Here is a 24,868-nt window from a genome sequence, read left to right as displayed (position 1 = left end):
GCAGAAGATTGATAGATGACCATCTCCAACATCTTGCAACAGACAGAATGTAAACAAAGCATTTTGCATTTGCCAGAGATGGGAGACAAGGATTTCCAATAGGTAGAAACTGAAAAAAATGAAGCTCTTCCCTTGACTCTTAAAGTTGGTATGTCTAGGAATGTGGTACCATGTGGTTTCTCTCAACATACCTTTAGATTGTCTCCTTGACAAAACAACACTAAATAAAAATAGTCCTGCCTATAAAATCAGAGAAGCAGGAGGGGGATGAATCACATCGCTGACCACAACTTACACATTCCTGCAGAAACTTAAGCTGGGAAGAAGAAGAATTAAACTGATAGATCAAACTTAGATAAAACGCAGACCACACCCTGGAAGGCGACCTACAAGTTTGGCCATTAAATAGTCTTTTAATTATCTACATCCAAGGGCGTAGATTCTTATATTAAAAAAGGAAGGTGTAGTTTCACATGAAGAAAAACCTCTAAGGTCAACCTATATAAGATACTTAGGACTTTGCAGCCAAAAAACATTGAAGACATCTCCCTGTGGATGTCTGGAGAGTCTGGTAAAAAGAAAGATGGAGAAGGTGGAGACGAAGCTGCACCTATTTTCATGTGCACCATCCTGGCCATCCCCTTGACATTTTTGATCATACCCAATGGTCACTCCTGTATCCCCCCAAATCTTCAATATTGGGGAGATGTGAAGAAAAACACTACGCATAATGCTATCTTGATCAAGCATTACTCTTGTTGTCTAATGCCCAGGATCAATAAAAACAAAAGACATTCAAATAAGTGGCTTATTAAGTCCTTGACTTCATGGGTTGTCCAATCTAATCACTATTAGTTTGCTAATAACTAACCATTATTGTTGGGGGCAATATGTTGACTCTGTAAACTGCTTAGAGAGTTCTGTAAAGCAGCAGTCTCCAACCTTTCAGTGGTGGTGATGGGATGGTTTCATCTGTGTGTGCCACTTTCACAAATGCAGCTTTGTATGCATGTGTGCTCACCCACCACTTCCACGGCCTGGTTCTGAATGGACTGTGGCATTGGGTCATGGATTGGGAGTTGTAAAGCACTATGAAATAGTATATAAATCTAAATGTTACTGTTATTGCTTGTCAAGATTCAACTGCTTTGCTTCTTTCAAACTGTAATGCTTTTTAATTTGCCAATGAATTGGGGGTGGGGAGGGAAGGGGAAAATAGAATGCTGAGAATGTGTGCATGGACCGTGAGAGCCTGGCAACCATCAAGGTCACCACTGCAGGTGCTTGAGAAAGAGACAGACAGTTCCCATAACAAAAGGGTGTCTTATAATTGGACAATGTGATCACCCAGAGGTGGGGAGAAAGGGAAGCTAATATTTAACTAGGCAAGCCTTTGTGTGGGAAAACCAGAGCTGGTTTTGATTCTTTAGTACCAAAATGGTGTATCCAATAAAGTTTTACTTTTGGGAATTCAAAGCTCCCGAGAGTGTTTCCTTATTTTGGGTTCACTAGTTAGACAGTTGACATTGCTATTGCTATTCATACAATTAAATACATTTTTATACAGAGATGGGCAGCCTGTAGTGCAAGTTTTTTGTTCATTCTGGTCCACAGACCCACCATTCCCCATATTTGGAAAACCATGCCATCAGTTTACAACAACTACACCCAAAATTAAGGGGGAAACAGAGAATTACTTGCTTGAATAATGGAGCCATATCCACACAAAACACATTACTTTGGCCCTCCCCTCTCTTACTGAAAGCATTAACAAGTTGTCCATTTTTGACTATGCTTCTTGTAGCTCTCCCAATGTTTTGGACTTTAATTCCCGTCAACCAGTGGGAAAAGGGGATGGTGGAAGCTGTAATTTGAAATTGCTGGAGGAATCACATTTAAACTATAAGGGAGATGGATTTATATTTTATTTTCTTGGTAATAATTCTCTGCCCCTTTGAGTCAATATTTCTGACAAAGAGAATTCATAAATACAGGGACAAATTCAGGTCAAAACTGATCAATCTATTGATCAACCTCAATCCTATTAATGACTTGAGACAATATTAAGATTGCAATGTTCAGCTTGATAAATCAGAAACTATATAATTAAAGGCAAATCTCAAGAAGCCAAAAGCACGTAGGATTTCCTAAAAAATAAAATAGAGCTTTGCTAAAATGTTTTCAGTAAGTCTTTGCTTTTACTCAAGTGATTTCATTGAAATGAAATTATTCAATACTATATCTACAAGTTTCACCACCTGGCCAAAAAAAAAAAAAAAAAAATCCAGTCATGTACAACAGTTATTGAATGTTGTATAATTTAAATCTTAAAATCATCAAAATCACAAACCAGAACAGCAACACGCTATTATTCTGATCTTTATTATGCTTCTGGGTTTCTGTTAGAAAAGATGTGAGTTGCAGATACAAATATGAAGAAGCACTGAAACTCAGGATGCTCTCCCTCCATTCTGGACGAGTTACTGAAACTCAGTGGGACTTGCTTCTCATAAAATATATAGAGACCTTTAAGTATATAGTTTCAAAGCAATAGAGTGAAAATGCAGATGTCAAGATAAATAAATACATTCTAGTTTTATATCCCTTATTTTAGTGACAGATTCATTTCTAGCATCCACGTAAAGTGCTTCCTTACAGGAAGACTGGCTGATGTATTAACTTTTGAGGCATAGGCTGCTTACGTGTCGTATCTACAGTATTTTTGAGCTGCCCAGAGTCAGGCAGCATACAAATTTAACTAATAATAATATATCTTGCATCATACAGTGGGGCAAAGAAGTATTTAGTCAGCCACCAATTGTGCAAGTTCTCCCACTTAAAAAGATGAGAGAGGCCTGTAATTGTCGTCATAGGTAGACCTCAACTATGAGAGACAAAATGAGAAAACAAATCCAGCCAATCACATTGTCTGATTTGGAAAGAATTTATTTGCAAATTATGGTGGAAAATAAGTATTTGGTCACCTACAAACAAGCAAGATTTCTGGCTCTCACAGACCTGTAACTTCTTCTTTAAGAGGCTCCTCTGTCCTCCACTCATTACCTGTATTAATGGCACCTGTTTGAACTTGTTATCAGTATAAAAGACACCTGTCCACAACCTCAAACAGTCACACTCCAAACTCCACTATGGTGAAGACCAAAGAGCTGTCAAAGGACACTAGAAACAAAATTGTAGACCTGCACCAGGCTGGGAAGACTGAATCTGCAGTAGGCAAGCAGCTTGGTGTGAAGAAATCAACTGTGGGAGCAATTATTAGAAAATGGAAGACATACAAGACCACTGATAATCTCCCTCGATCTGGGGCTCCACGCAAGATCTCACCCCATGTGGTCAAAATGATCACAAGAATGGTGAGCAAAAATCCCAGAACCATACGGGGGGACCTAGTGAATGACCTGCAGAGAGCTGGGACCAATGTAACAAAGGCTACCATCAGTAACACACTACGCCGCCAGGGACTCAGATCCTGCAGTGCCAGACATGTCCCCCTGCTTAAGCCAGTACATGTCCGGGCCCGTCTGAAGTTTGCTAGAGAGCATTTGGATGATCCAGAAGAGGATTGGGAGAATGTCATATGGTCAGATGAAACCAAAGTAGAACTGTTTGGTAGAAACACAACTCGTCGTGTTTGGAGGAGAGAGAATGCTGAGTTGCATCCAAAGAACACTATACCTACTGTAAAGCATGGGGGTGGCAACATCATGCTTTGGGGCTGTTTCTCTGCAAAGGGACCAGGACGACTGATCCGTGTACAGGAAAGAATGAATGAGGCCATGTATTGTGAGATTTTGAGTGCGAACCTCCTTCCATCAGCAAGGGCATTGAAGATGAAACGTGGCTGGGTCTTTCAGCATGACAATGATCGCAAACACACCGCCCGGGCAACGAAGGAGTGGCTTTGTAAGAAGCATTTCAAGGTCCTGGAGTGGCCTAGCCAGTCTCCAGATCTCAACCCCATAGAAAACCTTTGGAGGGAGTTGAAAGTCCGTGTTGCCCAGCGACAGCCCCAAAACATCACTGCTCCAGAGGAGATCTGCATGGAGGAATGGGCCAACATACCAGCAACAGTGTGTGCCAACCTTGTGAAGACTTACAGAAAACGTTTGACCTCTGTCATTGCCAACAAAGGATATATAACAAAGTATTGAGATGAACTTTTGATATTGACCAAATACTTATTTTCCACCATAATTTGCAAATAAATTCTTTCCAAATCAGACAATGTGATTGTCTGGATTTGTTTTCTCATTTTGTCTCTCATAGTTGAGGTCTACCTATGATGTCAATTACAGGCCTCGCTCATCTTTTTAAGTGGGAGAACTTGCACAATTGGTGGCTGACTAAATACTTTTTTGCCCCACTGTATGCAGGGCAGGGACCACAAGTTCCACACTTGCTCTAAATGCACATGCTAGAACAAATTATATCATTGCACTGCCTGCAAATTTGCCTTCTTGGCAAGGCTGAATTTTGAATCACTGACAATAGATAGTTAGACAGTTATGTGTTTGTTCATTTATTTTTAATATCAAGAACCTCATAGATATTTTAAAAGAGTATACAGACAAAGCAGATATATCAGGGCAGAGTTATTATTGCTTAGCAGGATGGAGAAAACTGAAAACAGAAAAACTGAAGCGTAAGAAAACTTAATGGCTGGATCAGCTTCACTGAGACCCATGACAGTTCCATCTTCTTCTACTTCTATTGTCATTTGGCACCCACTGCAACCACTACCTCTGTTTGTCATTGCGTCTGAGATCTACTACTAACTCCTCTGAGATACCCTTGTTTTTAAAGCCTATTGCGGCAATAATAGTTCTAGCAATATTTGTTGCCATCATGAGTGCTTCTTTAGAGTCAGTTAACATGTCACATTTACTCTGAGAAAGAGGGTAGCATTTCAGGACAAAAGGCTCCTTAGGGTTTCCTGAACCATTTCTGCCTCCAGTCAGGGCCGGATTTAGATGAAAAGAGGCCCTAGGCTATTCCACTTATGAGGCCCTTTCACCTATAGTGAAAGTGTAATTTTAATTTTGCTAACAATTTGAATGTAGGCCCCTCTTGATCTTGAGGCCCTAGGCTGAAGCCTAGTTAGCCTATAGGAAAATCCGGCCCTGCCTCCAGTCTCTTGAAATATCATTGGGAATGATGACTATGGAAACATTGCTATGACTTGTCTTGTTGTGGCCAAAGAGACCCACAGATTGTGGGGAACAGGAGTGATTCTAAGATTTCCAGGCTGTTCTTGTCAACATTGCTTTACAACAGCGATGGGAAATTGGTGGCCTTCATATGTTGCTGAACTAAATGCCTTAGCATGGGCTAGATTGGTGTTTCTTAACCTTCTTTCTTTCAGGATCTCTTTGGAGGACACTTGTCTGTATGGCTTAGATTTGTCTATATTTGTCCTATTAAAGGGGGTATGGTGGCTCAGTGGTTAAGACAATGAGCTTGTAAGCTGGAAAGCTGACAGCCTGGGTTCGAGACCCGAGTGCTACACGACACATTGATCTCCCATTACTTGCCCCAATTCCTGCCATCCTGGCAGTTCGAAAGGATGCAAACGCATATATATTAAATAGATACCACTTCGGTGGGAAGGTAATAATGTTCCGTGTGCCTCAGCATATGGTTGTGTTAGCCACATGATCAAGGAAGTGTCTTCGGAGAATGTTGGTTCCCTCAGCAAAGAAATTTATTTATTTATTTATTTACTTCAATTTATATGCCGCCTTTCTCCGGAGACTCAGGGTGGAGATGAGTACCGCTCCTAGAGTCGGACACGACTGGACAGGGAAAATCTTTACCTTTACCATATTAAAAATTAAGAGAGATGCGTTCACTGCCACTTCTCACAATTGGTTGAAAGTGTCATGCTCCCATCAGAGCCTGAATCTGCAGGGGAAGATGAGTTGAAACCTGAGCCAACAAAGATTGAGGGGGCGGCTTCATTGTCTTTGGAAGAAAATGGGGAAGTCCAGGGACTTTCAGGATTAGGACAGATTGTAGGCAGGGAGAAACAGAGGCAGGATGAACATGAGAGACAGAGCTCAGGCAAGGAGCAAGAACCACCCCCTCCTGATCCAAGACCTCAGAGACTGGAGAGAAGGCATGAACAGCGCAGACTGAGCAAGCTACTCGGGAGAAGAATGCCCACCCATCTTCACAAGGCATACCTGGGGAATGAGATTTAAGAAGACGGTGTGGGGAGGGGCATCTGTCGGGAACAAATACTGAGTTCCTGAAGTGTTGTGTGCCGATGTTTGAACTTTCTAAGAGTCCTTGCATTCCTTCTGCCGTTCTAGACTAATTAAACTGGATCTTTTGCTTCCTGAACTCCTTGATTTATTTATTGCTGTGCAGCCTTGGATTTATTGCTGTGCAGCCTTGGTGCAGGTAGTGCTGGGCTGGATTAATTGCAGCCAGAGGCTGCTTGAGGTTTGGGTGAGGGTTTGTTATCACTTTGCTCTGGGATTTGCCAGAAATATGGGAGTGTTTGGGGAAATTTGGAGCAATAAAAGGGTGGTTTGAACTGCCAACTGTTTGTGTTATCTCTGTGCCATGCCCTAGGTCATCACAAAAGGTTTAACACTGTATTACTTTTCAACAGAGGCTGATGAATATTTTTGATTTTATGGACCTCTGAAAAGGTCTCGGAGGGCCCCCAAGGTTCTTAGATCACATTTTGAGAAAAACTGGGATAGACATAGAAAAAAATGAAAGAAATGGGGACAGTAGTTGTCTATCCCTGCCTTACCTTGTCTAGAACAAGACTAAACTAAATGTTTTTTCAAGATTGCCTCAAGTTATACAGTGCTGAGGGCAGGGCAGAAGCTAACACGTTTAGCAATAAATATAATCTCTCATGGAGAAGGGACTGTTCCATGGCACCCAAGCAAATATTTAACCTTATGTCTGCAAATTTATGGACAACAGCTATATTCCTCCCCATTAAATATTTGCCTCTGTTTAATAAGGGAACTCCTGAAGGTTAAACATTAATTTTTTTCTTCCTCCTAGGATTGTGTCTGGAGTAATAAATATTTAGCTAACAGAGCCATTATTTGACTCACTAAAATCCAACCATCAACTATTTTTTATTTTATCCAGTTAGTTATTCTTAGTTTTGGCCTAGACTCTGAACACTGTATTTTTTCCCCCCCAAAATGTCAGGGTCTTTAGTTCATTAGCACCCAATTAAAGAAGTACTGGTTTGCCTATTAATCAAAATGCATGTGATTAATTAACTGACTTTACAACATCTGCTCTAAATAAAGAAGTCACACTTTATGAATACAATCAAATAAAATGGTACATTTTCCAAAGATACAATGGAAAACTGAAGAATGTAGAACTGCAGCCTTATACTGTATAAACCTTCATTTTTATGAAATAATTCAGTCACATTTTTGAGAGCCATGTTTTCTATGCTAAGATAACTCCCTAATGCTTTACTTAGACTGGAAACTTGACTACTTAGCATTGAAATTGGCAATTACATCTTACTGGCTCAAAATCAATCTTCTCTGGGGCTACTGTTCTTTTTCCTGCAAAATATCTTGCAGTCTGAATGGTCCAGAACTGTAGCCAGCAAATTTCTCCATTTGGGAATGTCTCTGATTGGATAACGTGGTTATCAAGCAAAGCCTGGAAGATAGGAAGCTCCAGAATAAACTTGTAGCTGCCCCAAGGCTATGTCGACTTTATAATAACAGAAGGAAACTACAACCCACACAATACTTACACAAATTACTATGACCCAAATACGGCCAGGTTTTCCTCTTCCCTCTGCAATCATAGATGGTAAAAAGGAACCCCTCTCTGCCTTTGTTGAAATGAAATCATAAAATATGCCTTCCTGATGTACAGATCATATCACTGTATACTCCCAGCTAATTCAACCCTTATTAAATAGGCTGCTGGCTGTTCAGATCAATGGTATTTAAAATGTTTCTTAATATTTAAAGAAATAAATAATACTCATTACAATTTATACAGTACCAAAAACATATTGCTGGTGAAATCCAATCTCTGATGAGGTCAGTATTACTTCTAGGAGGAGGCTTTTCCAGAAAACAGGGACAATGGCAGAAAGGCAGGGCTTTTCCAAAATTGAGCCATTATTCACAGCTTCTTCAGAAGGATCAACTCAGGTTGACTCAGGTTGGAGCAGGCTATCTTGCAAATACCCAGATGCCAAGCAATATAAGGACTTTGTAATCAAAACTAGGAACAATAGTTTCTAATAGCTAATGCAATTCGACTTGTGGTTTATGCAGGGCACACAAAGTAGATTAATAAGACCACGGTGGCAGCAATATCCGGACTTCTGAATTGGTTGCACTTTATGGATGATCTACAAAGGCAGCCTCATGTTGAGCACACAGAAGTTCAACTGAGGCTAAGAAGATTGGTATGACAATTGCAAACCAGCCCAGAAACTAGATCAAGGAATCCAGTGAGGGGTCCAGATGAACAACAGGTCAGTCAGTACATTGGAATATTATCCAATTTGCCTTTGCCTCTGCTGTCTGACTTAATGCGCATGCACTTAACACCCTGCCAAATGATGAGCAGAGCTCCTGATTAAATGAAGAGCAGAGCTCCTAAGAGGTCCCATAAGATCAATGCCATCCTATTGCTTCAAGCTCACGGTTACTGCAGGATTTGAAGACCAGAAGGATTACCCCAAGAGGGTAATATCTTGTCTTTACCCACCAGGAATTTTCAGGAATACACACCATGTACAGTAGTGGCCAAAATTGTGAAAACCTTTTGGGGAAAGTGTATTTTCTAAAACTAGCTAACAACACCACTTTATTTTGGAGTAGTCCCATAAAATTATATATTGATGGAAAGATAATTTAATCAAGAATGTAATGCAATAACTTTCATGAAGGATTTGCTATTACAATAGCAGTTATAGTATAAAGAAGAAAAGTGAAACACGTAGAAAAAATGAGATATACAAAAATTATCACCATAGAAAAAAATTATACAAAAATTATCACGTCAGTTAATACTTAGTTGGGTAACCTTTAGCATGAATTATGGCCTTACAACATGTTTCCACGGAGTGAACCATGGGAAGTCTTTTAGTTCTGCAGCTGTTATAATGTGAAACCAAGATTGAACGATTGCTTCTATTAACTGGGTTTTATTGCTGGGTCGCTTCTGACTAACAAGTTTCTTTAGTCGGCTCCATAGATTTTCAATTGGCTTAAGGTCTGGGCTATTCCCAGGCCATTCCAGCAGTGGGATATGCTTATCTTGAAACTCCAAAAAAAGAGTGATGTTATTAGCCATCAAACCTCAAAAATACATTTTCCCCCAAAAGATTTCCACAATTTTGGCCACAACTGTATGTCTATTCATTGACAATCAAGTCATGATGGATCAGGTGTTTATCAATAGCAACAAGAGCTGATGTTCACCAGCAATTCAACCACAAGGACCCAGGATTGAGTCAGCAAGCTAGAAACAGAGATAATATTAAACTGCTGATCTCCCTCCTCTCATAACACCTCCCTAGCGCCCACATGTCTCCCTCAGTCTGTCACAATCAGAGCCATACTATCTTGACCTCTCCTGATAACAGTTAGCTACTTTATAGATAATGTTATAATAATCAACCAACCCACACAGAGAGACTCCCACCAGAATGCACCATATGCAATTACTCAACTAGAATAAAAATTTCACACTCAGAGACTTGTTTTTCTCCAGGAAGAGCAACTATCTACATCAACAAATCAAATAAATACTGTAGCTCTTTCTTCATGAAAACTCAGGATAGTTAGTAGGAGGATTTTATTTATTTCATTCCCCCCAAAGTACCCCTTTGAAATGGTCTGGACTGAAAGATTTTGACTGGCCCAGCATCTCTCAGTGAGCTCCATGGACCAGTGGGGCTTTCAATCTATTAATTTTAAATGAATTCAAAATGCTTAAAGTGTAATGTTCTCAGAATCCTGAACTTATCTATATACTACTGAAACCCTTATTGTCTGTTACCTTCAACTGGTTGAAACAATGCCTCATAGGGCAACAATTTTTGAACCAAAGTACCTCAAATGGGCTAACTTTACCAGATGTGTCCAAAATCTGGGACCCATAACTTCTGTGGGATTGAAAATTGACAAATTTATAGTTGCTTCAATACTTCTGTGCTGCCATGCCACCACTCAGAAGTTCAGAAGAACTTGTCCTAGCCCTCGGGACATTAGGTAGACGACCAGCTCTTTCTAATACTGGAGATCAAGTGGATTGGTCCTGCCCTAGCCCTCCAGAGATTTGGTAGACCTGTCCCACCATTAGTTGCAGAGCAGTCAGCTGTGGTCAGGCCAGCAGGAAGTTGGAAATCGCTTCTGCTCCCACTGTTTTTTTGCCCCTGATTACTCTGTTTAGGTAGGAAATATTTTTGAAACGATGATCCAATGGGTCATGGATTGCTAGTTTGATTGTGAACATATTTTCAGGCTGCCTTTTTCCCAGGCAGGGGTCTGTAGTTAGGAAGGGGGAAGAATTATGTTTGGCAACCATCAGAGTCCTGAAAACGGAACTGTTACAACTACTGTATTACTACTGCAATATACTTAATAGTGATTAATGTACTGGTACTGCATTATGACCACCTTAGAAGGAATGAACACTTGTGGGATTTCCAATTTCAGTGCCAAAGTAACATGGCTGCTTAAACTAAAAATGGAACATTTCTAAAAACTCATACGTGCCCTTATTTTCTTCTCTGTCAGCCACATTTGTCATCTTGATCCTATAATCTAAAATAATCCAATTATGCTTTTATTCTTTTACATGGCTCTGTTTTATTTATTATTCACGGGACTTGCATCCTATAAATGTAGTAAACAAAAAACAAGCAAATAAACAGGGCGCAAATGTGTTTGATTTTGGTTTTTTTAAAAAACATGTAGCATCCGACACTCATTCCTATGATTTTTGGGGAGACAAGGCGCTGATTTGCTACTTGCCAGTCATACTAGACCCAAGAAAATGCCACCCCAGCAGGCCAGGGCTAAAAACAGGTTCCTCGAGAGATGAGCTGTTCCTCCCACCATCTCATTAGTAAGTGCTGCTTCCACTGCTGGGTATGACCCCCATCATCTTATCATCCAACGGCTTGCTGCCTCCCCCACGCTGGATGCACAAAATTACTGCAGGCCATTCACGAGGCTGCATTGCTAAGGAAACAGTGAACAGCCGCCTCCCCCCTTCCAAGTCCAAGCATTAATTTGCCTCCTGATCCCAGAAAAAAGCTTTATGCAAATACTTCATTTGCCAGTTGGAACAAAAACAAAACTAGAAAGAATGATAACCAAGGTGTGCTTTAAAAGGGAACACTCCAACCTGCTGTTTTGTTTGTGGGCAAACTTTTTGCAACTGCATCGGGCAATTTATGACTTTCTGGAGGATTAGGGCAAAATGGTGCTAGCCTTCTTAGAACATGCACAACTATTGTCTGGTTGGCTGGTTCACCTTTCCTCCTGGATTCACAAAAGCAGGAGCCTCTGAGGGTTTCGCAATTCCTTCTCGAGAATTGTCACTAGATAAAGTGAACAGCGATGGATAAATGGGCTGGGCTGCACCTTGTTCTACACTATATTATAGTTTACATCAGCTTTGGAAGCCATATTAGGCCGGAAGCTTCCATGCTGCCACTTTCTCATGTGTGGGAAAGTAGGAGGGGGGATTTAGTAGAGGGGTTGTCTTTAGACATAATAGCCTTCTTCCTGTCGGTCAAGGTCAGGGCGATCCTGCATCTGGAGAAGGAGTGGTCAGAGTGCTGTCTTGAGATGGGACAGATGGTGATCGGAGCATGTGATCGACTGAGGAGTGAGGGGATGGTTTTGGGGGTTTTGATTTACTGAGGGAAAACCTGCATCTCTCAGATTCGGGTTTTCCCAGATGTGCCAGTTTATCTATTCTAGTAAATAGAACTTTGAAAAATGCTTGCTTCAGAGATTTTACTTGGAGTTGGGGGGTTTTCTGGAACGCTGACAGTTTGTTCTGTTTGGAGATTTAGAGATTTGCAAACCAGATGAGAATCCATGATTCATAAAGCCATGATTACACAAACCCTAATTTAGAAAGCAGTGCAAAATATATACATTTAGTATCTGGTAATGTGCGAGGTAGTTTTCTAGGATAATGGATGGATAACAAGTACATATCAAGAGTGTCTGTGATTGTGCATACAATTTGCCTTTCATTGAAGCTAGCTAGACCCTGAGACCTTTAAGTGAAAAGAATTTTGAGGGCTGTTTGTCAGAATATGTAACATAGATTAACAGAGTTGGAAGGGACCTCGTAGGTCATCCAATCCAATCCCCCCACCCAAGCAGGAGACCCTATACCATCCCCGACAAATGCCAGTCCAATCTCCCCTTGAAATCCTCCAGTGATGAAGCTCCCACAACTTCTGAAGGCAACTTCTGTTCCATTGGTTGATTGTTCTCACTGTCAGAAAATTTCTCCTTATTTCCAGGTTGAACTTCTCCTTGTTCAGTTTCCATCCATTATTCCTTGTCTGGCCTTTGGGTGCCTTGGAAAATAGCTTGACTCCATTCCTCTCTGTGGCAGCCCCTCAAATATTAGAACACTGTTACCATGTCTCCCCTGTTCCTTCTCTTCACTAGACTAGCCATGCCCAGTTCCTGTAACCGTTCTTCATATGTTTTAGTCTCCAGTCCCCTAATCATCCTGCTCTTCTCTGCACTTTTTCTAGAGTCTCAACATCTTTTTTATATGTAATACATAGGCATTTCCTTTTTCACACATTAGCTACCAGGGACACACAGGTGATGTAAGCAGCTCGAAGATCTGCACTTTCATTCTCCTCTTGCCAAACACATGTCAAGGTTCTTTGTTGGCTAGAATTCAGAGTTACACTATGTGCACCCAGCCTAGAAACTTTTAAGGTGGGGAATATGGAACTTAACAGCAAACACCCAATTAACGTGTTCTCCTTTACGCTCTATAAAAACAATGCACTTGATCACAGTTGTACACAGTTCAAGACACAACATTAAATCTTAGACTTAGATATAAATTCAGCATTTCAATTTAAAATTCCTGGCCAGCTTGGAAGGAAAGAGAGAAAAGTATAAACACATATGTTTCATGAATCCAAGTAGATTATCCATTACATGGCAAAGATGATAATTTTAATCAGCAAAAAGCTGCTTCCAGATCCGATTTATGGATCCAAAACTATCTCCTAAATCTTAAAGCTCTTTCTGACTTTTCCTCCTCTTTTCATCTTAGTTGGTTCTTATAAGAATTCTGAAGTTTTAAAATCTGGTGGCTGAGAGGCCTTCTCTTTTTTTTCTTCCCCATTCTTTTTCCTTGTGTGTATACAGCCAAGAACAAGGACGATATTGTTTGATATTGAAATATAAGCTGTTCCTGGCGAATTGGGGGATCAATGGTGGAACAAAAGTTTCCAAATAAATCCATTTAATAAGTCCTGCTTTCTCCTGGATGGAAAAGATTTAAATTCCTGCCCTCAGTGGGAGTTTGGACTCAAGACCCAAGTGCCCCTTTCCAATTCTGTAATACTGTTGTGATACCAGAGAGCTAGTTTTGTGTAGTGGTTAAAGCAGTGATGGCTAACCTTTTTGCCATTGTGTGCCAGGAGGGGGGGAGGGGATGCGCGCACGCGTGCCCACACCCATAATTCTATGTGCCCTGCCCCTGTGCATGCATGTGCGACCCCTGCCCCCCCCCCACTCCTGGCATGTGATGGTCCGGTAGGCCCCTTTTTCTTTCTCACCTGGCTCCAGGGCCTCTCTAGGAGTCTGGGGAGGGCGAAAACGGCTTTCCCCACCCCCACCCCTGGGAAGTCCTCCGGAGGCCGAAAACGGCCCGTTTGACAACTTCCGACCTAGAGAAGCCCTGGAGCCAGGTGAAAAAGAAAAATGGGCCTTCCCCACCCTCCCCCAGGCCCTCCGGAGGCAGGAAAGAGCCTGTTTCCCTACTTCTGGTGGGCCCAGACCTGAAAATCAGCTGGCCAGCACGCACATGCGCGCCGGACCTGAGCTCACATGCCTACTGATATGGCTACGTGTGCCACCTGTGGCACATGTGCCATAGGTTCGCCATCACGGGGTTAAAGTGTTGGTCTAGAAACCAGGAGATTAAAAGTTTTAGTCCTGCTTTAGGCATGAAAAAACCAGCTGAATAACTTCGGCCAGTCACTCTCTCTTCAGCCCAACTCACTTCACAGGGTTATTGTGGGGAAAATAGGAGAAGAAGGAGTATTATGTACGTTCACCCCCTTGAGTTATAAAGTTGGAATAAAAATCTAATAAATAAATAAATGCTATGGACATAGGGCTTGTCTTCCTCTACCCCAATAATTCAAACATTGTCGTAGTGCAGAGGTCTTCAAACTTGGCAGCTTTAAGACTTGTGAACTTCAACTCCCAGAATTCTCAGAAGCTATGCTGGCTGGAGAATTCTGGGAGTTGAAGTCCACAAGTCTTAAAGCTGCCAAGTTTGAAGACCTCTGTCGTAGTGGTACAGCTCTTCTATTGGGGCTATGCTACCTCTGTTTTTACATCTGTTTTATAAATGTGGATGTTCAGAAATGTTGCTGTAGAAAACCTAGTTGGCTACTCCAACTCCTTGGTTTTGCTGGCAAAGCACGCCAACAAATACAGAGCAAATAAAAACAACCTCTTCAAATAATCAAGCTCCTTAACCAAACTAGAAGCATTGCAACAAACTGAGAATGCAGAAATTAATTTGGCACTGATGTCTACTATCCCACACAACTCAGGACTCACCCTGCAGACGGACATCTGGTTGGTCGTCAGGGTGCCTGTCTTGTCAGAACAAATGACGGAAGTGCATCCTAGGGTTTCCACAGAGGGGAGGCTCCTGACAATGGCATTCTTTTTGGCCATCCGACGGGTGCCCAATGCCAGGCAAGTGGTGATAACTGCAGGAAGTCCTTCAGGGATGGCAGCCACTGCCAAAGCCACGGCGATCTTGAAATAGTAAATGGCACCGCGAAACCAGGAGCCACCATGCACGGGGTCGCTGAAGTGGCTGATGTTGATGACCCAGACTGCAATGCAGACAAGGGAGATAACCTTGGAAAGCTGCTGGCTGAACTCATCCAGCTTCTGTTGCAGAGGGGTCTTCTCGGGCTCCGTGGCCACCATCTGATTCCTGATTTTCCCAATCTCTGTGTACACTCCAGTGGCGATGACAACACCAACAGCTTTGCCTGCAGCGATGTTGGTTCCCTTAGGAAGAGAAAAGATATATTTTTAAATTATTTTATTATTATTAGAACATTTATATTGCCGCCTATTCACACATGGCGACTCAGGGAGGCTTACAGGGTTATTAAAACATCATATATATGAAAAAAATAAAGCTAATAAAAGAAAATAATAAAATAGTAAATTAATAAAATAATATAATAGCCCCTCACCCTGGAGTCAACACATCACATCAGCCATTTAATGGGCTCCATCCTGCTCTGGGTTCCCCCGGCCCGCTGGCAGAACCAGGTCTTCAGCGCCTTCCAGAAGAGTGTTAAAGTGGGGGTCCATTCTAATCTCTGGGGGAATAATGTTCCAAAGAAAGGGAGCCACCACGGAGAAGGCCTTTCTTCTGTATCTCCCTAGGGGATGGGACCCACAGCATTCCTTGCCTCCCCGATCTAGTGGGCCAGGTAGATGTGACCGGTCAAGAGACAGTCCCTCAGATAACTTTTTAGATGAGGTTCTCTCACTGAAGCCTACGTTCAGCTTCTGAACAACACCTTCTGGCAGACCAGGGCTACCTGTAGCCCGACAGTGGCTTTTGAGGGTTTCACACAAAAATAGTAGATGAGTAGGTGGGGGCCAAGAAAACAGCTAAACTTTTTCGTTTTCATTTCATTTCATCAAAATGAAACATTGTTAATATGATAACTCTCCAGTTAAGGAAAGTTCTTAGAATATGGTAACAACTTTTAGAGATCTCTGGATATTGGACTGTCATGAAGACATGGATGAACATTACTAAAAACTACATCTTGTATGTACAGTATTGCAAGAAATAGTATCCTTAAAAGACAGTTGGCAATCTCTAAATGAACAACAATGGAAGTCCAGATTTATATCCACTCAGCTCTCAAACTCTTCATATTCTCTTGCAGTTCTAATCTCTCAGAAGAATTATTTTCCTCTTTTCTCAAGGCTTCATTTTAGCCACTGATGATGGACATTTGTTTACATTTTCTACCATTTTCCCATTGAAGAGATTACCCCAATTTCAGTTGAGCCCTGATACTGGCCCCCACATTTCAACTTTTTAGAACTTACAGGTGGCTCTCTGGTCCAGTTTGGCTCCCCTGATATAATCTGACAATGTCCGAAAGCTATGTAACCAGAAAGATTGGACTACCAGAATGATGATTAGATTAACTTCATAATCTATCTATAAAACAATTCAGACCTTCTATGCAGCTGGCTGCACAAGAAAAAGGTAACAGAAGGAGAAAATAAAGGACAGCAGCACAGAGAAAAGGGGTTACTTACCTCCCAACCAGATTTGTTTGTCTATGGGTTACATATCTAAATTTCATCTCCGTTCTTTTTTGGTTTGTGTCATCACCCATTGCTGCCTTCAATTTTGCCCATTCTCCTGTTGATCACCTCCAGGGCAATGGCAATTCTCAGCTTTAAAAAGGTTGGCTGGCCTTCATATACAGGTAGTCCTCGACTTACAACTATAATGGAGTCAGCCCATTATGGTTTTAAACAGTGACAGTCATAAAGTGGGTTACCCACATGACCGATCTGATTTGGTGACCTTATTGATGGCACTTGTTAAGCAAATCAATATGGCTGCTAAGTAAATCCATGATCATTAAGCAAATGCTGCAGTCATTAACCAAACCCATTGCGATGTTCGGGTTTTCAACAAAAATGTCATAAATTGCAGTCACGTGATCACAGGATGCTGCAAGCAGTCATAAATGCAGACAGTTACCAGTGAACGTAATGCAGTCAGTTGCCTGCATTTGGGGTGGGGGGGAGGGAGTTGGAAATTTGGAACTGGATCATAAATACTTTTTGGGAGGTCCACTATAACTTCAAGTAAGTTGAAAACTACCTGTACTAACTGAATGTGAAGCGACAATCCGAATAATTTGCGACACACTAGAAGGCAGTTGCAGGGAAGTGGGAGGGAGGTATTAGTTCTCCAAAAACAAACATCCAACAAAAATATGTAGAACATCAGATACAAATTATTCTTGGCTGTGCTGCTTTTTTATTGGGTTGCATTCAAAAAACAGTGACTCCTATTTACCTATTTATAGCCTAACATAATATAATCCACTTAGGTTTCTACCATTTGTCAATCATATGCGGTGATTTCCCAGAGACACGAGGACAGAGAAGCTTCATGCCAGAAGCAAGGCAGGCTTATAAGGTGAGCTGAGGACACTTACAGAAAAAAGCATGTTCTTTTTATCTTGGTTAACAGCCCTTGGGTCTGGAATTGGATCAGTATGTTTAATGATGGAGACAGATTCGCCTGCAGAAAAAAAAGAGAATATTGAAATTCATTTTTCCTTCAAAAGTTAAGAGTGACTTGTCTAATAAGATGTTTCAAGCTTGGAATGAACTTGAATCACAAATCATACATTCGACCAAGTATGCAACCCAATGCTGAGATAAGAGGCAGGGCAAGACTAGGAAACGCAAGGAGGACAGATTTTTTTCCTCATTTCTACTGCTTACTAGGATAAGGTATCTAGTGTTCACCAGATGCTTTGGACCATAAATCCCGCCTGCATCAACAAGCATGCCACCTGGAGGCCACAAATAGGCCTATCTAACTTTAGAATCCAACCTGGGTCGTCCTTGAGTCCAGAGCTTTCGGACTCATGCTAGAACCCATCTTCAGGGAACTTTTCTCTCACCAGAATGTGAGAGACATATTCTGGTGAGAGACAAGTTCTCTGAGGAGGGGCTCCAGCACGAGTCCAAAATCACTGACCCAGACTGGATCCTACAACATTATCCTGGGACATGTATATTTGCCTTCATTCATATCTTACTTTAACCTGTGGAAAAGCATCCCATGCAAATGATGATGACATTGTTAGGATTTTACTGCTTTCATTTTAACCTTCATTTAAGGCAGGAGTGTCAAATTCAAGCAAGTGCTTAGATCTGGCCCTCGGGGCTGCCCTGGAAACAGCGAGCACCATTTTTGCTGGCAGAGGGTTACAGGAGGCTGTTGTGGCCAAAAACGGAGCTCGGGAGCCCATTTTTGCTGGCAGAGCGCTCGGGCAGCCACAGGCGCCCCTGACACGAGTGATGTCGAGCTGACCATGCCCACCCTGGCCACGCCCATCCAGCCCCCTGAGGTCAAACACAACCTTGATGCAGCCCTCAATGAAATCGGGCTTGACACCCCTGATTTAGGGCTTTCCAAATTTCACTTCTACCTATGTTCATAGAAGGAACAAAATGCCTACCTGTAAGAATGGATTGATCTACCCTCAGTGTTGTGGACTTGATCTCAATGATTCGGATGTCAGCAGGCACTTTGTCGCCAACTAAAAGATGGAAAAATAATGAGACAGTTTGCTATTAAAAAGGATGTGTGCCTGAAATCCAGCTTCGGTCATTTACAAAATAACAAGAGATTTACAAAGCAATGTTTAATAGGTATTTGCAAAGCTTTGAATTTGATTCCAAACAGATGCTTCAGAGAATGTGAATGTGCCTCTGAGAATGTCAGAGATCTGACACCTGTTTACAACTCTTCTGTAAGTTATCTTTTGCTCCTTTTCCCAAGAGTGAGCAACCACTGCAATCCCAAGAAATGATGCAGCTGCTTTAAAGAGCTGCAGACAGGTGCTATATCACACTCCCATGCAGTCTGAATTTGAAGTAGTCCTATATTTACTGCAAAATGGGACATTTATCTTCCAACAGGTTTGTTTTCCTTAAAGATAAATATGTGGCCAGTGGAAATTTGGATTAGGAACAGACCTGATAAGGGACAAAAGCTTTATTTTTTAAAAAATATCATTGCATACCATGTAGAATGGCATTTCTTTTCCAGATCAATACTTCTGCAGTCATTTTTAAACATTTTTGTCAAAAATACCACTACAAACTATTACCGTGTCCATTCAAAATTGTCCAATTTTTCTAAGAAAGAGAAAATACTTTTCATTACTTTGTGATGGGGTAGTATTGTCCATATATTAGTTCTTTTTTCTAAGGTCTTTGACTTTTTTTTTTTTTACCATTGCCGCAAATGATTGCAACAGCAACTGTGTTAACAGCCTTGCAAGATTCTAGATTCTTCCTTCTTGGCACTGGAAGTAGAAAATGGTGATTTCACAAACTCTGATAGAACTATTCTCAGAAAATTCTAATCTGAGGTGAGAAAGAAAAGATCACAGGGAAAACGGTATTCTGAAAAAGTTTAGCTCACTTCTAATTCAAATAATGTTTTGCTTTTATTTTATTTTAACTGAGGTATCCATACACCTCATCTCCTGTGATGGAATATTGTCCAGATTTCCAGGGAGGGAGGGAATGAATTCCAGAGGGGCAAGAGACAACACTGTTTCTGTGACAGAAAGAGGGTGAAGATGGCTCCTCCCTAATAATTTCCAGAATATATGTTTTATGGGGCAGTGGTTTTTGTTTGGTAAGATTCTGTTTATAGGAGAGGAATAATAAAGAAAACTGTTTAGAAGAACTACAAAGTGTTCTTGGATTTTGATATTTATTTATTATTTATTTATTGGTTCGATTTATATGCCTCCCTTATCCGGAGACTCAGGGCAGCTTACAATGTGTTAAGCAATAGCCTTCATACTTTTGTATATACCTGCTTAGTTGGGCTTTTGGCCCCCCCCAAGCGGTGTTCTTTTTATACAAAGTCAGCTTATTGCCCTCACAAACCGGGTCCTCATTTTACCTACCTCGAAAGGATGGAAGGCTGAGTCAATCTTGAGCCTGGTGAGATTCGAACTTGCAGTAATTGCAGGAGCTGGTGCTAGTTAACAGCACTTTAGTCTGCTGCGCCACCAAGGCTCTTGGATATCTCCCCCCAATAAAAATAAAGACCATTGAAATCTTATACAGATCTCTAATGAGAATACTGAAATCTCCTGAGATCAGACAAGATAATGTCAAAATCTCCTTCATTCTCACTGAAATCAGCTGTTTATTTGGGTGCCCAGGATATTATATAAAATGAGTCTCTCTTTCTCTCCCCTCTCATTATTTATTTTCCAGACTTGGGCCTGAAAAAGCTACTAGCTTCGGTTTAACTGTTATTTATTACTATATATATTCAACCTTTGTCTGGATAATACTATATTTTAGGTATGATACGTACCTAAACAATGTATGCATTGTAAGAATAATGACATATTTTTCCCTCCACCTTTTTTTCTTTTTTCTTTAGATTCTAAATTCTTTAAAACAAATATCTGTCATATCCTTTCTAAAACACACGAACAATACAATATGAATAAATCATCGTCATTAACTTCTCCAACACTGGTAAATATTCCTGATGCATATTTTTATAAATTTCGGTATTGGGAGTGGCTCTTTTGATTATTCTTTTAGTTTGTCAACTACTTTGAAAGATCCTTTTTCAATAAGAAAGTGATGCCCATATAGGAAACAACCCAAAAGCGAGAACAAAAAAAATAAAATAAAACCATGGCATCTTTTAAAAAGATTACAAATTTATTTGTTATAACACGGATGCAAGGTGCCATCTGTGCCATCCAAGATGCTATAAGATGATTTGTTATGTTTGCTGCCACAGACTAGCATGGGTAAACTTCTCAAAAGTTCCCAATAACTAATAAACCTTTATTATAGCATAAGTAAAGTACAGCTGCTGACATTTGAAGGCAAATAAGCAGAAGGCCTATTTCGTGTGGATCTTATGATATAAGAACATAGGTCAACATTAGATCCACAAGGCAAGCCAATGGCTGAGATTGTACCTGCTACCTCCACAATATCGCCTGGGACAATGTCTCGAGCTCGGATCCGCTGGACTCCGTTCCTGTCTGCTCTGATCACCTTCCCCATTTCTGGTTCATATTCTTTTAGGGCCTCAATTGCACTCTCAGCATTCCTCTCCTGCAAAAAACAAAAACAGCTTTTTATAACTGGAACTTTTTTTTTTTTTTTAATTTGATTTATATGCCGCCCTTCTCCGGAGACTCAGGGTGGCTTACAATGCATTAAGCAATAGCCTTCATACTTTTGTATATTTATATAAAGTCAGCTTATTGCCCCCACAAACTGGGTCCTCATTTAACCTACCTTAGAAAGGATGGAAGGCTGAGTCAACCTTGAGCCTGGTAAGATTCGAACCTGCAGTAATTGCAGGCAGCTGTGTTAATAACAGGGTGCTTTAAACCACTGTACTACCAAGGCTCCTTTTCCAATTTAGAAGTCAGATTAACAGATTAATAGAGTTGGAAGGGACTTTATAGGTCATCTAGTCCAACACCCCCGCTCAAGCAGGAGACCCTACACCATTTCTGACAGATGGCAGTCCAATCTTTTCTTGAAAGTTTCAAGTGATGAAGCTCCCACAACTTCCGAAGGCAACTTCTGTTCCATGGGTTGATTGTTCTCACTGTCAGAAAGTTCCTCCTCATTTCTAGGTTGAATCTCTCCTTGGTCAGTTTCCGTCCATTATTCCTTGTGCTGGCCTTCAGGTGCTTTGGAAAACAGCTTGACCCCCCTCCTCTCTGTGGCAGCCCCTCAAGTATTAGAATACAGCTATCATGTCTCCCCTGGTCCTTCTCTTCACTAGACTAGCCATGCCCAGTTCCTGCAACCGTTCTTCATATGTTTTAGTCTCCAGTCCCCTAATCTTCCTGCTTGCTCTCCTCTGCACTTTTTCTAGAGTCTCAGCATCTTTTTTATAATGCGGTGACCAAAAAAGTCTTCTGAACAATCTATATGTCTCAGAGGAGAACATTTTTCCAGTTGAGATTAAAATAAAAGAACTACCCCATCCAGATACAGATGGTATGTACCACAAGCAGGGCCTTTTCGGTGACTGCCCAGGAGTGCTGCTGCATATCTTGTTTTGCAACCCTATGGACTAGTATTGTGATGCTATTCTGCAGATAGAAAATATCCACTTGGTTTGTTGGATTGTTGAATTAGGTTCCTTCTGTTCTGGTTGCATTGTTTCATATTGGATTATTTTGGTAATTCTTTTATTTCTTTCAAATGACTATTTTGGAAACATTAGCATATGTGCCTTTGGAACAAATTTGTCATCAATTGCCTTCTTTAAAAAAGTTGCCCCAGCTATTTTTGTAACCTCATTTACTTTCGAAAATATATTTCCAGCCAATGTCAATTTGGCATGTGTTCAATAAAAATTGCATTCTCTTCTATGTTTGTATGAATTTGTGAGGAGAGACAATGGTATGCAAGGCTAGAGCTGAAAGTGATCTTTATTTTTAAATTAACTCCTCTAAGTTAAACTACTTGGATTAATATCTAGACCAACATTTATTTTTCAGGCTGCAACATCCAAAACAGAACAGGGCATCTCTTAGCTTCAATATTATACACAAACTATGCAAAGGAAATTGGCATAGAGATAAATACAAATCTGTGTGCTTGTCTTTTAAAAATGCAGAATTGTGCAGGAACTGAATGGAAAAGATGAATGATTTATTTGAAGGGCTGTCATAGAGAGGATTGGGTCAAACTATTCTCCGAAGCACCTGAGGGCAGGACAAGAAGTAACAAATGGAAACCTATTAAGGAAAAATCCAACTTAGAACTGAGGAGAAATTTCTTGTCAGTGAGAACAATTAATCAGTGGAACGGCTTCTTGTCTCCAGAAGTTGTGGGTGCTCCATTACTGGAGGTTTTTAAGAAGGGATTGGAAAACCATTTGTCCGGAATGATATAAGGCAGTGATGGCGAACCTTTTCGGCACCGAGTGCTCAAACCAGAACATGCGCACGCCGGAGTGCCAGAAACCGAAAGACCAGCTGGCCAGTGTGCATGCACGCGCCGGAAACCATAAGAGCAGCTGATGACAGCACGCGTGCCCACAGAGAGGGCTCTGCGTGCCACCTTTGGCATGCGTGCCATAGATTCGCCATCACGGGTATAGGGTCTCCTGCCTGAGCAAGGGGTTGGACTTAGAAGACCTCCAAGGTCCCTTCCAACTTCGTTATTCTGTATTCCATTCTGTATTCTGTTATAGGTATGAAACTACCGTATTTTTCGGACTATAAGACGCACCGGAGTTTAAGACGCACCTTGGTTTTTGGGGAGGAAAATAAGAAAAAAACTGATTGGGGGTGGATCGGCCTCCTGGAATAACCCCAATCAGCTGTTTCCAGAGGTGAACTTTAGCAACAGGTTCGTTGGTTGTGAGCTCTGTGCCTTGCTTTTTTTTCAGCCTCTGAAACCTCTGTTTCAGAGGCTGGGCGGGGCTACATTCGGACTATAAGACGCACCCAGATTTTCACCCTCTTTTGGGTGCAAAAAGGTGTGTCTTATACTCCAAAAAATACGGTACAAAGGACAGGAGGCAAACAGATTGACCCCCATCAACTGATAAATGAAAGGCTCCAATAAATATTGCGTTTTATAAAAGGAAGTTAACTTTATATTTAATACAACCCTCCCCAATAGGAGGAATAATTAGGAAAAATTATTTGGACTAAAGTTCTATGAAACACACCACCTTTTTCCTTTTGTCAACATATGGTCCTCACCTCCAGCTGAAACCTGGAGATTTCTCCCCTCAAAGAAACAGGCCCAGGCAATAGACCTTAATCAGTGGAAACTACAGGGACCAGGGAGAAAATGCACTGCACCATTGTGATGCAAATCCCACCCTTTTTCTTCATGAAAGTAATATCCCATAGTGTGGAGATTGTATCATGACAGCATGATGCTACTCCCATCATTCTAATAAAAGCATAAAGCTTCCTGATTAAAATTAATTGCCTGTAAAATAATGAACTTCCTTGATGAAATTAAGTGATTCCCATCTATATGTATGGATCATATACTTGCATAAATAGAAACCACTCACATGTGCATACACACCAGCAAAAATAGAAAGGAGGAGGAGGAGGAGGAATTATGGAGATGGTGTAGATCAAAGGAGTAGAGGGGAGGGGAGGGGAGGAGAGGAGTGTCATTCCCCCCACCAACTTCCCTGAGTCTTTGCGCCACCCAGTATCGGGTTGACGCTTGGGGCTCAGGACCCCGGACAGCACCCCGTAGTTTGGGGGACCTGCTTTAGATTGAAGTGGGATTCGGGTCAATGTCAGGGTTCCAAATAACACCTGTAACGAAATCAAACAGAAGATACCTCCTCATTTCTCTCAGCCCAGCTGCAGGGCAAAATGGTCTTGACTTTCTATAAAGAATTTTATTGTGACTACATATCTTCTTCCCTCTATGCAATCACCCCTCCCAATTTCCCACAGTAGGATTTGTGGCAGGCCTGAAGCCTGAAGGCCCAAAGGTAGAAAGATGGCTTCCAGGTCTGACAGGAAGAGGAGGGGAGGGGAGGGGAGGGGAGGGGAGGAGAGGAGAGGAGAGGAGAGGAGAGGAGAGAAGAGAAGAGAAGAGAAGAGAAGAGAAGAGAAGAGAAGAGAAGAGAAGAGAAGAGAAGAGAAGAGAAGAGAAGAGAATCATCTGGATGGAGATTAAGAGAGGGGGAAAAAAAAGAAAATCAAACAATCTTGTTTAATCATTATAAAAAATCTCTAAGAGGGAAGCTGGCCAATTTTCAAAGGAATCCGTGCTTTCCATCAGATGTC

The 24,868-nt window shown here is 41.3% G+C and overlaps 1 protein-coding gene across 1 annotated transcript in view; it reads right to left on the bottom strand.

Moving 5' to 3' along the window:
* The window catches only part of ATP2A3 (ATPase sarcoplasmic/endoplasmic reticulum Ca2+ transporting 3), a 148,828-nt gene that overhangs the window by 42,741 nt on the left and 81,219 nt on the right, over window positions 1-24,868 (bottom strand). Inside the window, exons 5-8 of the mRNA XM_034420907.3 lie at window positions 21,047-21,185; window positions 18,536-18,616; window positions 17,501-17,586; window positions 14,835-15,299 (exon numbers count right to left, since the gene is read on the bottom strand). Of these exons, the coding sequence (XP_034276798.1) occupies window positions 14,835-15,299; window positions 17,501-17,586; window positions 18,536-18,616; window positions 21,047-21,185 (771 nt within the window). The remainder of the gene's footprint in view (window positions 1-14,834; window positions 15,300-17,500; window positions 17,587-18,535; window positions 18,617-21,046; window positions 21,186-24,868) is intronic.

This window comes from Pantherophis guttatus, chromosome 1 (assembly GCF_059756535.1).
Source record: "Pantherophis guttatus breed Tessera chromosome 1, ASM5975653v1, whole genome shotgun sequence".
Lineage (NCBI taxonomy): Eukaryota > Metazoa > Chordata > Lepidosauria > Squamata > Colubridae > Pantherophis > Pantherophis guttatus.
The sequence above is the reverse complement of the archived record's forward strand: the minus strand, read 5'-3'. Positions and strand labels throughout refer to the sequence as shown.